At 45.1% G+C, this 15,869-nt stretch overlaps 1 protein-coding gene across 2 annotated transcripts in view; it reads left to right on the forward strand.

Moving 5' to 3' along the window:
- The window catches only part of sgpl1 (sphingosine-1-phosphate lyase 1), a 76,084-nt gene that overhangs the window by 24,785 nt on the left and 35,430 nt on the right, over positions 1-15,869 (forward strand). For both annotated transcript variants that reach the window (XM_080215678.1, XM_080215679.1), the window contains exons 2-6: positions 1,206-1,371; positions 2,456-2,523; positions 6,720-6,867; positions 8,283-8,362; positions 13,377-13,505. In XM_080215678.1, the coding sequence (XP_080071804.1) occupies positions 1,206-1,371; positions 2,456-2,523; positions 6,720-6,867; positions 8,283-8,362; positions 13,377-13,505 (591 nt within the window). The remainder of the gene's footprint in view (positions 1-1,205; positions 1,372-2,455; positions 2,524-6,719; positions 6,868-8,282; positions 8,363-13,376; positions 13,506-15,869) is intronic.

Here is a 15,869-nt window from a genome sequence, read left to right on the forward strand (position 1 = left end):
GATATTGTGTCACAGAAGGAGTTATTAGGGCCTGTGACCAAAAGCTTGGTTAAAGAAAGAAGTCTTAAGGAACTTGCTGCAGGGGAGGTGAGAGAGGCTGAGAGGTTTATGGAGGGAATTCCAGAGCTCAGTGCCCAGGCAGATGAAAGCACGGCCACTAACAGGGGTGCGATTAATATTGAAGGCGCACAAGAGGCACTAGTTCGAGGAGTGCAGATGTTTCTGAGGGTCGTGGGCCTGGAGAAGATGACGAGATATGGAAAGATTTGAAAACTGGGACCAAAATTTTTGAAATAAAGTGAAGTCAGACTGGGAGCCGATGTAGGTTAGCAGGTACCCTGCTGATGGATGAATGAGACTTTGTTCAAGGCAGGATATGGGCAGCAGAACTTGCTTGAGCTGGGATTCATCATGGGAGCAGGAGAGCATTGGGATAGTTGAGTTTAGAAGTGACAAAGGTATGATTGAAGATGTGGTTGTGAAAGATGTCTATTTGTATGAACATGGCTCGTTTGTGGAAAATAGAAGATGGTGGAGGTGGGGGGGGGGCGGTGATCTGATCAAGATGTTTAACGTTTAACAAGGCAGAGAATCTGAAGTAATTATGGCAGAGTGGGAAGTCATCATGAAATGAGCACTGTGTCATTCAGGAGCACAATTAGGACGCACTTTCTCCTCATATCGGAGAGTGGAAATCTGGAATTCTTACCCAAAAAAACTTTAGGTGTGAGTGGATGGTGTCAGTTGGTGCTCTCTAGACTACGGGAGGGGTATTTTTGTTAGGTGAGAGTAGCCAGATAAATGGAGCAAATGTGTGCTAGTGGAGTTGAGGTACAGACCTGCTTTATTCTTGAATGTTGCCTGTCTGTGAAGTTTATTTATTAGTCACAAGTAAGGCTTACATTAACACTGCAATGAAGTTACTGTGAAATTTCCCTAGTCGCCACACACAGGGTCAACCTAACCAGCATGTCTTTTGGACTGTGGGGGGAAACTGGACCAGGCGGGGGGAACCCATGCAGATGTGGGGAGAACGTGCAGCCTCCACACAGGTAGTGACCAAGCCAGGAATTGAACCCAGGTCCCTGGCGCTGTGAGGCAGCATTGCTAACCACTGTGTCACCGTGCCGCCCTGTCTGGTAAAGTTTGATTGCTATGTCAGAGTGAATTGAGAATGTATGGTCACTTGTGGTTTTCTTTTGCAGGAGATGCTGGACCTGTACAGAGACACACTATTGCTGTATGTGGGAAAGGGGAAGAGTTACGTGAATGCACGGTGCAAAGGCCTGGAGCCCTGGCAAATCATCGCCATTACAGTTCTGATCACTCTGCTGCTAGTGTGGCTGCATGGGTTCCTATTCCAACAACAAAGTAAGTTTACCAGGAACTGCAGCAGTGTGTTTTTTGAAACTTGCATTCATCTAGCATCTTTCACAACTTCAGGCTGTCCCAATGCATTTTACAACCAGTGGAGGTACTTTTGAAGTGTAGTCACGGTTGTACAGTAAGAAGTTTTACACCAGGTTAAAGTCCAACAAGTTTATTTGGTAGCATGAGCTTTTGGAGTGTTGCCCCTTCATTAGAAGCCGGACTCGCCTGATGAAGGAGCAGCGCTTCAAAAGCTCATGCTACCAAATCCAATTCAATAGCCTAATCCTGCTTTCTCCCCAGAAGCCTATGATCGTATAAATGGTGGAGCAAGCTGAAAGGGCCAAATGGCCGCCTCCTGCTCCTAGCTTCTAAGTTCCTAAGTAATAATGATCCCACAATCTAATTTTTAATAATTTAGGGATGAATGTTGGCCTGGACACAGGGAGAACTCTCTCTACTCTTCAAGATAGTCATGATGTGGAGATGCCAGCATTGGACTGGGATAAACACAGTAAGAAGTCTCACAACACCAGGTTAAAGTCCAACAGGTTTATTTATAATAAATAAACTCGTTGGATTTTAACCTGGTGTTTGAGAGACTTCTTCAAGATAGTGCCATAGGATCTATTGCTATCACCTGCAAGGCAGATGGTTTCGGTTTAATGTCTCGTCTGAAGGGCAGTACCTCCAACAGTGCAGCATCTCCTCAGCGCTAGCACTGGAGTGTAAGCCTAGATTTTGTGCTCAAGTCTCTGGAGTGGGAATTGAACCCGCCAACATTCACACTCCAAGGTAGATGTGTCAGTGAGACACAGCTGAAAGCTCACCAGTCTTTCTACAGTTTTGTATGTGAGATTTATGGGAGGAACACTGTAAATGAAGCTTTTATTGGAAGCAGTGTGGGTTTACATGTTGATCAGTTTGTGTTCGAGGTTAGAATGAACACTCCCCAGACTCCAGATTATCCTACGGAAGATCCACAGGTTCCCCTTAAAGTATTTCAGCCATCCCTGGATTCTGCCACTTTGTGATTTGTGTTTATTTCTAACTTCAACAGTTAAAAATATGACAAATCTCTCCACAGGTATTGCCTCAAGACTTAGAAAATTCTTTTTCAGAATCGTAAGGAAATTACCATTTCTGGCTGTGACTGTGAGTATATTTTTCTGTTTACTGTGCTGTGATTTATTTTTAAGCCAAGAATTGGGCAGATTTTTTCCATTGGAATGGAGGAGGTTGGGTTTCCTGTGTACATATTACCTCCTCCTCTGCCGAGAAGACCAATTTCTGGATCTCTGTCACTTTTAATGCAGTGAAACACAACTGCTGTTTTGCGCACAGCACAGTGCCACAAACAGCTAGGAGCTAATGATCATCAAATGGTGATGTTTATAGAGGAATCTCTCCAGTATTGGCTAGGTCACTGGGGAGATTCCTTCTTTGCAATGTGGGGCGGCACGGTGGCACAGTGGTTAGCACTGCTGCCTCACAGCGCCAGGAACCCAGGTTCAATTCCAGCCTTGGGTCACTGTCTGTGTGGAGTTTGCACATTGTCCCTGTGTCTTCGTGGGTTTCCTCTGGGTGCTCCGATTTCCTCCCACACTCCAAAGATATGCAGGTTAAGTTGATTGGCAATGCTAAATTGACCCTAGTATCGGGGGTTAGGAGAGTAAACATATGGGGTTATGAAACTAGGGCCAGGATGGGTTTGTGGTCAGTGCAGAATTGATGGGCTGAATGGCTGCATTGTAGGGATTCTATGATTCTATTCTATGAATAGCGCCATGGTATCTTGCACATCTGCCACAGGAGGCAGACAGGGCTTTGGGGTTCATGTCTCATGCAAAAGGCAGGCTCTCTGGCAAAGCAGCAGTCCCTCAGTACTGCACTTTTGTGCTCCAGGCAATGGAGTAAGTGGGACTTGAATCTGTGGCTTTCTGGCCCAGAGGCAAGTGTACTAATAACCAAGCCACAGTCAACACACATTTTAAAAAAAAACAACTGTCCTTCCTGTGGCGGGACAGTCTCATTACTGTTGCTTGAGCTCGAAATGTATCACTTCTCTGATATCTGATCTGTATCCGAGACAGGTTGCAACACGCTGTTGGACTCTTATTTGGAATGTGAAATGTCAGGAATCTAACACTGGGACTATACTGATTGGAATTCAGAAGAATGAGGGGAGATCTTATCAAAACATATAAGATTATGAAGGGAATAGATAAGGTAGAAACAGGGAGGTTGTTTCAACTGGTGGATGAAACTAGAAGTAGAAGTCATGCCCTCAAAATAAGGGGGAGCAGATTTAGGACTGAGTTGAAGAGGAACTTCTTTACACAAAGGGTTGTGAATCTGTGGAATTCCCCGCCCAGTGACGCAGTTGAGGCTACCTCATTGAATGTTTTTAAGGCAAGGATAGGTAAATTTTTGAACAGTAAAGGAATTCAAGGTTATGGTGAGGGGGTGGGTAAGTGGAGCTGAGAGCATGAAAAGATCAGCCATGATCTTATTGAATGGCAGAGCAGGCTCGAGGGGCCAGATGGCCTACTCTGGCTCCTAGTTCTTATGTCCTTCTGTTTAAGATGTATTCTCCTTGGAGCCTTTGTGCTGGATGTCCTTGAGGGATTCAAAGTCTAACAAAGCTTAAATTGAGCAGAGGATGTTTTGTTTATTAGTGAACATTCATCATTTCACACTTACTCACATTAAGCTGCGTTTACCATGTGTCTGCTATTTCATCACTGCCTACCTGAAGGCTGCCAATATACTACTCACTGTTTATACATTGCCAAGGGTGATGTCTTTGTAATTGTGCCACCTACTTCGCAATTTAGGTCATTTACATGTAACATCCTACTGTAAGGATGAATGGAGAACTGCTGTCCAGACTGGTTATTGAAATATCTTCGACTTGGGTGTTTTTATCATCGTGAGGTGCTGGGGATGGAATTGCAGCAACTGAAACATAAATAATGGTGAACTGGAGAAGAGACACAGGCCCATCCAGCTTAACTTTTAGAATAGTGACATCTAGTACATTGTCATACAGAGACTCCCCAACCGCCTGGAGCTCTGCGATCTCTTGGGGGAGGGGAGAAAACAAATTTTTAAAAACCTTGAGCAATTTCGGGTAGAAGACAATTTGGTAAATTTCCCCTCAGTCTCTTCAGGCAATTGAAATGAGTTCAGGTCTATGGGGAGGCGATGGCCTAGTGGTATTACTACTCAACTATTAACCCAGAAACTCAGCTCAAGTTCTAGGGACTCGGGTTCAAATCCTGCCACAGCAGATGGTGGAATTTGAATTCAATTTAAAAAATACCTGGAATTAAGCAACTACTGATGACCATGAAACCATTGTCAATTGTCGGAAAAACCCATCTGGTTCACGAATGTCCTTTAGGGAAGTAAATCTGCCGTCATTACCTGGTCTGCCTACATGTGACTCCAAAGCCACAGCAATGTAGTTGACTCTCAACTGCCCTTGGGCATCTAGGAATGGGCAATAAATGCTGGCCAGCCAGCGATGCCCATGTCCCACGAATTAATTAAAAAAAAGTTACCCGGCAGTTGTACCAGGCTGATCTCCGCCCAGCTTCTGCTTGGAGGGAATTTAGTGAGTCAGGGTTCGGTGCACAGACGATATGGGTTGATCCAGAGTGATCCTTCCTTTTTCCTTGATCTTTCACCCTGCTGCTTTCCTGCCTTGCACACTAGCAACAATTTTAATCGCCACAGCTTCCAGCATTACCGGAGGCCTGTTGGCTCACCTGAGTCCGGGCTGACCCTTTGTGAAGGCAGTCCTGTTGTAGCCTTTGCCTCTGCCCTGTACCTTCAATCATCTCACGATGGCACGGGGCAGCACAGTGGTTAGCACTGCTGTTTCACAGTGCCAGGGACCCAGGTTCGATTCCCAGCTGGGTCACTGTCTGTGTGGAGTTTGCACGTTCTCCCTGTGTCTGCGTGGGTTTCCTCCCACATTCCAAAGATGCGCAGGTTAGGTGGATTGGCCATGTTAAATTGTTCCTTTGTGTCAGGGGGATTAGTTAGGGTAAATGCATAGGGTTATGGGGATTGTGCCTGCGTGGGATTCTGGTCGGTGTAGACTCGTTGGGCCAAATGGCGGCTGTAGGGATTCTGTGATTCAATGTTCTGTACTCCAAACACTTCCTGCGGTGAAAAATTCCCACTCCAGCTCTCCGTGGAGAGTAATGAACCAGCACGCCTGTGTGTTTGTCCTGTTTATGACAGCTGTGTGCTGTACAGTAAGGGAGGAATAATGCATACTTTTTGAAGTTTTGCTTTTTGATCATACAAAGGATTTTTCTTTTAACCATTTCTGATCAACATAGTGACAATCTCATGATTGTGTTTGGAGTAAGTGGAACAGAAGATTATTATCCCAACCACCAGTGTGACTGATTCTGAAGCGTTTGTTGAAGTGGGGCAGAGGGCATTGTGGCTTTGGCGGACTTTCATATCCGCATTACACTCTGAGTTGCAATACTCTGGCTTTGCTCTTGGAGTGCGTCCAAGTCTGTGTCAGGCACAGAGTTTGGAACTGAATCTTGCTGAATCCTTAGTTAGCCCAGGAAATACTTCATACTGATTAGTGTTTTTTTAACAATTCACAAATGCTTCATTGCTGCAGAGTGATTTTTAATAAAAGAAGCAACAACCTCTGAGCTGCGTGCTCCCAAAGCCTTAAATCCACAAATAAACTCAACCCTTTGTACTTGGTTGGTTCTGGCAAAGTCAGTGACAGAAGGAAATGGTTTCCAATCGTATATCCTTTTTTAAAAAAAAAATGCAGATCAAAAACGAAGTTAGCACTTACAGAAATTATAGAAACCTTACCGTGCAGAAGGAGGCCATTTGGCCCATCAAATCTGCACCGACAACAATCTCACACAGGCCCTATCCCCAAAGTCCCACATATTTACCCAGCTAATCCCTCTAACATACACATTGTGAGAGACTAAGGAGCAATTTGTCATGGCCAATCCACCTATCCTGCACATCTTTGGACTGTGGGTGGAAACCGGAGCACCTGGAGGAAATCCATGCAGACATGGGGGGGATGGGCAAACTCCACACAGACACTGACCCAAGCTGGGAATTAAACCCAGTTCCCTGGCACTGTGAAGCAGCAGTGTAACCACTGTGCCACTCACTTGTACCCAAAGAACGTCATTCTCATTAGCTGGTTGACTCCTGCTGGTTAAGTATCAGGTGAGCACAGGGATCGAGGTTAGCAGCAACCCCTGAGTGATGTGCGTTACACTTGTGGTGCATGTGCTTGAATATTGCAACACCTTTTAACATTTTTGACACGCTCTCATCAACAGATACAAAAGAAACTTAACAAGGCTCTGGATGACCTCTCCACAAGCGTCTTAACCCTTAAGGAGGGAATGACGTACGTCAAAGCCCTGCCTGCGCATGGATTGGCAGAGTCTGAGCTGCTATTAAAACTTAAAGACTACAGCACAATGGGTACATTGATATTATTACATTTCTAATTTTTAAAATATTATTCTTCCTTACACACCCTACCAATGCAAGAGCTTGACTCATTGTATCGTGTATACATAAAAATTGCACTTGTAGATTTCTGCTGACATGGACTGTTTTAATACTGACCTCTTAATGGCCCTACTGTTCATTGGTCCCGCTCTTGGTGCCTATTCTGTCAACTGCCTTGACCCTAACTTCTGGAATCTTCTGCCTAAACTTCTCCACCTCTGTCTCCTCCTCTAAGAGACTCAGTGTACCCGAATAGGTGCCAGAGTGTGGTGACTCGGGGATTTTCACAATAACTTCAATGCTGTATTAATGTAAGCCTACTTGTGATACTGATAAATGAACTTAAGCTTTTGGTTAGCTGTCCTATTTATTACCTTTTTACCTGTCTTACTGTCCAATTTTGTCCAATAAAAGCTCCTGTGAAGCACTTTGGAATGTTCTTGCTGAATTTGAGACACTATATGAATGCAGTGCTGGCTGTTGTTGCTGCATTGCTTTATAACAACCTATTCATTGCACTGAAACTCCAAACGGCAACCCAGGCAGATTCTAATATTCATTTAATGATAGTAGAGTTGAGTGTTTCCAGGCTGCAACAACAAGAAATGGTACTTTACTGGACCACTAGTCAGTGAGCCTGAATTCATGACTTGGGAACATGAGTTTAAATCCTGCCTTGGGTGATGTGTAATTTATAGTTTAGTAAATTAAGTGAATCTGGAATAAAAAGCTAGTCTTGGTAATGGTGACCATATAATGGCTGGATTGTGTTTAAATAGCCATCTTATTCGCTAATGCCCTTTAGGGAAGGAAATCTGCAAATGGTGTCCGTGTCACCTGCCAGTGGGAAGACCAACCCACCGTTAACCTGCCATTGGGAGAATTGCAATGGGTTTTTATGCCAGACCCACAGCAATGTGGTTAACTCTTCACTGCACTATGAATGGATCCAGTAAGCCACCCAGTTGTATTCAAGCTCATTATCACTTTTTCAACAAGTAGGAATGGACAGTAACTGCTAACTTTATGGCAATGCCAACAGCCTGTGAATAATTTTTTAAAAAGTAGCCTAATTTGTATTCTGATTTGATCATGATATAATTCCTCATTCTTCAAGTTGAGTATTGAGTGTGTTCTTTAATTAAATGTGTTGTTCTCCATTCCGCCATTTTCCATTGAGACTTGGTGCCAGTGATTGCCCAGAATTACCACTGGCTCTTAGCTGCCTCAGCTCAGCTGCTTCATGCAGTGAGTAACTTGTTCCATAATTAACTCCCATTTAGGTCCTTGCTCAGCATTATCCAATCATGCAGTGGACACTGAAATCTTCCTGCCTTTGAGACGCGCATGTTTAATCCACTGAATCTGCATCTTGTGTTTTGTAGGAGAAGTGCATTGGGAGAAAGGGCAAGTCTCTGGGACAGTGTACAGCGGTGAAGAACAACTCACAAAGCTGATGGTGAAGGTAAGAAGTGGCATGATATAAATTTATTACAACAAAATGATCAATTCTGATTTACAAATATTCCTGTCTCTTCTGTCCCAAAACCTGTAACTTCTGTGACAGTATGACATCTCTTTTTAGCTCATTCCCTGCATTTTCCTTTTTGTTGGTCCTGTGATCCATGCCAGTGTCACATCAGTTGTTTCAGGTGGATGGCAGCCTCTGTACAGTGAAGGAACCTCCAACTTTTGCGTCAGCTCCTGAGATCTTACAATTGGCAGTAGCGCACTGGCAAGATTAGAATGTCAGAGCATTTCGGAGAAAGCTGATTGCTGGGACAAAGAAGTTGTCTTATGAGGAATAGTTGAGCAATTTGGGCCTGTATATCACTGGGGAGGTAATGGCCATGTGGTATTATCTCTACACTATTAATCCAGAAACTCAGCTAATGTTCTGAGGATCCAGATTCAAATCCTGTCACGGCAGCTGGTGGAATTTGAATTCAATAAAAAAAAATTGTGTGGAATTAAGAATCTACTGATGATCATGAAATCATTGTCGAATGTAGGAAAAATCCACCTGCTTCACTAATGTCCTTTAGAGAAGGAAATCTGCCGTCCTGGCCTACATGTGACTCCAGATCCACAGCATTGTGACTTAACTCTCAACTGCCCTCAAGCAACTAGGGATGGGGCAATAAATGCTGGCCAGCCAACGACACCCTTGTCCCAGGAATGGATAAAACAAGAATACTCCTTGCAGTTTAGAAGAACGAGATCTGATTGGGAGAATTCTTCCCTTTACGTTTCAATCAGCCCACAACTAAAATGTTAGAATCCCACTAGTGTAAATTCCCGTCGCCATTCTCCCAATGGCAGGTTAATGGTGGGTTGCTCTTCCCATTGGCAGGTAGCGCAGACATCATTTGCATCTCATTAAAACAGCGGCCCACCAGCATCCTGTCAGGCCGATCGTTCTCGCCTCACTACATCGGTGTCAAACCCGATCACTAAAAGATGATGTGCACGAGCTCAGTCCCCAGAGAATTCAAAGTGAGTACAGCAGCTTCCTGCCCCCATCTCCACACCGAGCTGGTATCCATGGGTCCATCAGCACCATGCTGATGGACCCATGGGACCCTCCTGTGTTACCATCTCAGATCAGGATGGTGCCTAGATTTGGGGAGTACAGGGGTTTCCTTCCACCCCGGTTCCCCACAGCATTGTCTATCTGGGCAGCACTGTGCTGTGGGACACAGGCAACCACCACAACAAAGGCCCAAAGTTCAACTGGGTGGGTGGGGAGGGAGTGAGAGGCTGAGGAGAGGGAGGCACACTCCGGTGACTGTTCAGGTCAATCTGCCTAACCATCACATCTTTCAGCCTGAGGGAGGAAACCGGAGCACCCAGAGGAAACCCACACAGACACAGGGAGAATGTGCAAACTCGACGTAGACAGTGACCCAAGCCGGGAGTCAAACCTGGGTCGCTGGCGCTGTGAGGCAGCAGTGCTAACCACTGTGCCACCGTGCCACCCAAGGATGTGGATGAAGAGGAAGAACAATGGAAGGTGGAGGGAAGCTGAACAAGGCTGAATGAAAAGCTCACAAACAAGAGGGTCAAAGGGACACCACATTGTTCACTGGAAGGGGATGGATGAAGTCACAGTGGTTAGCACTGCTGTCTCACAGCACCAGAGTCCCAGGTTCAATTCCAACCTCAGGTCACTCTGTGTACGGAGTTTGCATGTTCTCCCCTTGTCTGCGTGAGTTTCCTTCGGGTGCTCCAGTTACCTCCCACAATCCAAAGATGTGGAGGTTAGGTTGATTGGCCATGATAAGTTACCCCTAGTGTCAGGGGGATTAGCAGGATAAATGCAAAGGGTTATGGGGATAGGGCCTGGATGGAGACTGTAGTTGGTACAGTCTTGATGGGCTGAATGGCCTCCTTCTGTACTGTAGGGATTCCGTGTAAGACTGTAGATGCGGTGGAAAGAGGTCCAAGTGGGGCATGGGCACCTCAGGTGAGGGGCTCGGGCGGGGGGGGGGGGGGGGGGGAGGGGGGAGGGCAGGTTGTTGAATTGAGGAACAAACTTCCTCTTGAGGCTGTGAGCCTTTTCCCTCTGGGTTGCTGACATCCTGCACTGTCTGGTGATGACAGGTGGGCTGCAGATTGATGACTGTGCTGGAATGGTGTTTAAATATCACACAGGGCTCTTTGAACCCAACAGCGGAGGGTTTGCAGGCAGATGAATCAGCTCTCCACCCACCAGAAGAGGGGAACTTGCCTGTGCATAATTAATGAGCTTCCAGGTGCTGAATCCCGCTAAACTGATCAGTGGACAGGTGCTGCTGAACTGCCTGCCATCATACTTACTCTCGAAAGGGAAGAATTCTGTCCAAAGATTTTGAGAAGGCTTCATAGGGCTGATGGTGAGAGGAAGGTTGCCTCTTGGTGGAATCTCAAACGAGGGGCCACAGTTCAATAATAAGGGGTCTTCCATTTAAGACTGAAACGCGGAAGAATTTCTCCTTTCATGTGGTGATGGTCGGTATTTGGAATTCTCTGCCCCCAGTAAGCTGTGGAGACTGAGCCGGAAATACATTCAAGGCAGAAGTTTGTTCCTCGATTCTTCAATCTTCCTGAGCCCATCACCTGTGAGGCACTTGCGCCCCAGTTGGACCTCCTTTTCCACTGCATCTGGAGTCTTAAATAGAATCCGTATAACACAGATGGAGGCCATTCGGCCCATCGAGACTGTACTGATCACAAAGCCATCCAGACCCTATCCCCATAACCCTATGCGTTTATCCTGCTAATCTCCCCGACACTAGGGGCAATTTAGCACAGCCAGTCTACCTAACCTGCACATCTTTGGATTGTGTGGGGAAACCAGAGCACTCAGTTTTGATTGACGAGGGAGTTGAGGGTAAGGGGGTGTAGGGGTGGGGGTAATGCTGGCAGGGAAGTCAAGTCAAGGCCACAATCAGATTAGCCAAGATTTTATTGAATAGTGGAGCAGGATTGATGGGCTGAATGGCCTACTGCTTTTTTAAAAATCTCGTGACCATTTTGCTTCATAATCCTGTTATCCATGCTGGACCATTAGTACGTAGCACATGATTAAGAGGAACTTGGGATCATTTTAACAGTAACTTCTCTTTTTAGTTTTGGGAGCTCACAGTCTGGATTGAGTTGAGAATAATCTTGCGTTTCTACACCACGTTTCACATCCTAGGGAAACTCCAGTGCATTTCACAGCTGTTGTATCATTTTTGCAGGATAATCACTGTTAGCGTGCAACTGCTGACTGACGCACAGAAAGCTGCCACAAGTTGCGGTGAATTCAAGGACCTGAAACTGTCTCAGGAGCACCTTGTGTAACCCTGGGTTAAAAGTCTGTGCCAAGTGTGAAACAAGCTCTCCGGGAAGACAGAGCACTTTAACACTTGATGAGGGGGATTTGGCAATGGCAGAACATTGAGTCCCACTGTCTTATTATGTTTTATTTTATTTGATGGTTTCAGGAATGTGAAGGGCCACTCCATTGTGTGGAGTTTGACTTGTGACTCACCCAGTGCCACGTTTACTGTCTATTCTTGTTGAGGGAGGGAACCTTTGCTTTGAATTACCCACTGGATACAAATTAAAATAGAAAGGCTGTTCCACCACAGAAGGAGGGAAATGATGGACAATGCTAACTAGGGGGCATGTCAGAGGAAAACACAAAGTCTCTCTTTTGAAGGACTGTGCAAACCTGAGGGAAACAAAATAAAAACCATCTTAACAAATCAGTCCAGAAGAATTCTTTGATTGCAAAATTTCAATTCGAGTTCAAATTACGAGTAGGCTCCTTTCTCAATATAAATGAGCGTCATGCTGTTGTGTTTATGTTAGTGGGCTTGTAATCCGGAAGCCATGAGTTCACATCCCACGATGGAATTTGAATTGATGTTTTAAGGATGGTAAATTTGGAAGTAAAAAGCTGGAGTCAGATAAAAGTGACCACAAAACTGTTGGATTATCGTTAAAAAGCTAACAGTTCACTAATGTCCTTTAGGAATGGCAGCCTGTTTCCTGACTATCTTTGGGGTCCAAAAGTTACATCAGTTGATTAAAAGTGCGGTCAACTCTTAATTGCCAGTGAATTAGCCAAGTGGGGCACTTGGTACTGTTAAAGAGAACCAGAATGATGGGGAGTGAGCTTGATCTTGGGTTCGGACATAGCTTGGCACAACATTGAGGTCCGAAGGGCCTGTGCTATGCTGTACTGTTCTAATGTTCTATGTTTTAAGTCAAATACTGCGGAATGCCGGTGGATTGCTGGCTTCTGTCAAGATTCTTTGCTCTTGATTTTTAACTGTGGACAATGTAAAGGAAAGAGATAGGGAGAGGAGATGGAAATCTAGCTACAGGAGTGCGGATGAAGTTGGGAAGGAGTGCTGATGAAACAACAGTGCTTTAGAAGTTGGGATGGATGTCTCAAAGTGTCTTACAGCTGATGAAATACTTTTTGATGGGCTGTCACTGCTGTGACATAGGGAAATGCGGAAAGCAGCAAGTTCTCACAAATGGCAATGAGATAAATGACCAGGTAATCCCTAATTGTGTGTCAGAAAGCTGCGGGTTCGAGTCATGCTGGAGACTTGAGGATATAATCCAGGCTGACATTTGGTGCAGGACACCAGGAGTGACTCACTCTGTCATCTTTCAGATGTGACATTAACCCAAAGCCTGATATCTCCTTCCGGAAGATGAATGCTCCCATGGCACTAGTTGAAGATGAAGCAGGGGGCTCTCTCTGCTGTTCTTGCCAGTACTGTACAGATTCAAAGGGAAAGTAGATCAATGCATGAGAGAGAAAGGAATAGAAGGATGTGTTGACGGGGTAAGACACAGTCGGGTTGGAGGAGGTTCACATGAAAGATAAATCATAAATGTGTTGGGGCCTAATTGGCCTTTTTCTGTGCTGCATTTAAATGTTCAGTAACTTTGTAATAAATTGTGTGATCTGCTAACTGGGTTGTACTTTTCAGGTTTACGGAGACTTTGCTTGGAGTAATCCACTCCACCCGGACATCTTCCCTGGTGTGAGGAAGATGGAAGCAGAGGTTGTTAGGATGGCGTGTACCCTCTTTCATGGGGGGCCAGAATCGTGCGGGACGGTAGGTAGATTGCACACGTGCTCGTTTTCCCCACTTGGCAAATGTAGGAGGCCACTCAGCCCATCTGAAATTCTCCACCCTTTGAAAAATCAATTTTCATAGTGCAGACAATGCAGGAAAACAAAGAGATGGTGTCAGAATAAGGGAGGGCAGCGATTGACAGAATTACAGGCAGGGAAACTGGTCAAACTGAGATATCCCACTCAGACTCTGCTAATATCCCACACGTTGTATTTTCAAATGGAAATTCTAAATGGATGAGTAAATAGTGTGTGTTTGTTCTTGCACTTAGAAACTGTGACCTTTTTAACTGCACTCAGGAAGAAATCTCTGGAATTTAGGATTGGATTTGGGTCCGAGCCTGTTCTGCCATTCAGTCGAATAAGGATCGATCATTTACCTGCTCCAATCCATATCCCTGGATAATCTCACCCCCAACACCAATCTCAGCCTTGAAAGTTCCACTTGTGTCCCAGCACTTTAAGGCAGCATGTCCCAATATCTGTACCCTTCTTGTTCCTGAATTTCTTGGTCCTGATTTTAAGATGATGCCCCCCTCATTCTTAATTCCCTGAACAAAGGGAATAGTTTCTTCTATCAACCTGACCTGATCACTTTTAACACTTTGATCAGGTCGCCCTTCTGTCTCCAAACTTGGGGAAATCCGTACGTCGTGTGCGCTGGACCTCCATCCCAACATCATTGTGGTTTGAACTCTGACAAAGAGTCACATCCAGATGCGAAACGTTGGCTCTATTCTCTCTCCACAGATGCTGTTGGATTTGCTGAGATTTTCTAGCATTTTCTGTTTTTGTTTCAGACTCCAGCATCCACAGTAGTTTGCTTTTAAATTTTAAGCCGTTGTGGTTTGTGGGATACATTGCCTCCAGTCTGGCCTCCACCACCATTGTGTAAAAATGGACAGGGAGGTTATACCAATGTCTTGTCTCCAGTTCCAGGGAAAGTTTGGATCTCACCATGTGTCAGTGAGAGACTGTGCCCCAAGTTCGACAAGGAGCAGTAATAAAATGCAACAGAGAATTGGATTTGAATTGTGCAAGTTACTGGGAGTCAAGAATTAAATAAGTGTAAGCAGTCACTGGCCCTCCCTGTGATTGACTTCTGTGTGAAACTGTGATAAGGGACTCTTATTGTAGCAAATCTGGATACGCTGACACTTATCATGAACTCAAATTCTGCTAAATTTCAGACGTTGGAGGTGAGTGTTTATAAAAGTGTATTTAATGTTAATTTCAACTCATTTGGACACTGGGGCAGGTGGTTTAGGACTGCTGAGAACAGTTCTGAGGCAGAATAAGATCCTTAATTTGTCTTTTTTTGGCCAAGGTTTACCAGTTTAATTCCTCTCCCCACCCACCCCTCCACTCGATGCACCCAGGCTGTTATCTTCTGAATTAATCATGACATTGATCACAGGCCAAAGGTAATGTGCCATGTAGCAATTTTATATTTTATCAGCATTATTTGTTTGATAACTTTTATCTGTCAGGAACCAGATACTTTATCAGTGATAGAGTAGTCCAAAGGCTGCATGTCTCTTCATATTCTGTTTGTCAAGCCAATAGCATCCTGGCTACAGCACTGAAAACTTGTGCTCCAGAATTAGCCATGCCTTTACTCGTGCTGTTCCAGTCCAGCTACAACACTGGTATCTACCTGATGGTGTGGAAATTTGTCCGGATATGTCCCGTCCACCAGAAGCAGGGCAAATCCAACCTGGCCAACAAGTGCCCAATCAGCTTACTCTCAACCATCAGCAAAGTGATGGGAGGGGTGATTGACATTGCGATGAGGTTACTAAGCAAAACCTGCACACTGATGCTCAATTTGGGTTCCACAAGTGCCACTCAGCTCTGGACCTTGCTTCAGGCTTGGCTTCAGCATGAATTCCAAAGGTGAGGTTAAAGTTACGTCAAGGCAACATTTGACTGAGTGGTCCATTGAAGGCTACAGTTGTCTAGCAGCTTAGCAGGAAGGTCCACACAAATACTCTGACTAAAGTGCTGGTCAATGGCTGGGTATCTACAGCGAGTAACTTGCTTCCTGACTTCCTAAAGCCTTTCCACAATCTACAAGGCATAAGTCAGGAGTGTAATTGAATATTCTCCATTAACCTGAATGAATGTGTCTTCAGTAACACTCAAGAAGCTCAACACCATCCGGGATGAAGCAGCATGCATGATCAGCACTTTAAACATTCAGCCCATACACCACTTTAAACATTCACTCCCTTCACCACCAGCATGCAGGGACAGCATGGTGGCACAGTGGTTAGCACTGTTGCCTCACAGTGCCAGGGACCCAAGTTCAGTTCCAGTTTTGGGTGACTGCCTGTGTGGAGTT

Source organism: Carcharhinus amblyrhynchos, chromosome 31 (assembly GCF_965287045.1).
Source record: "Carcharhinus amblyrhynchos chromosome 31, sCarAmb.v2.hapA, whole genome shotgun sequence".
NCBI lineage: Eukaryota > Metazoa > Chordata > Chondrichthyes > Carcharhiniformes > Carcharhinidae > Carcharhinus > Carcharhinus amblyrhynchos.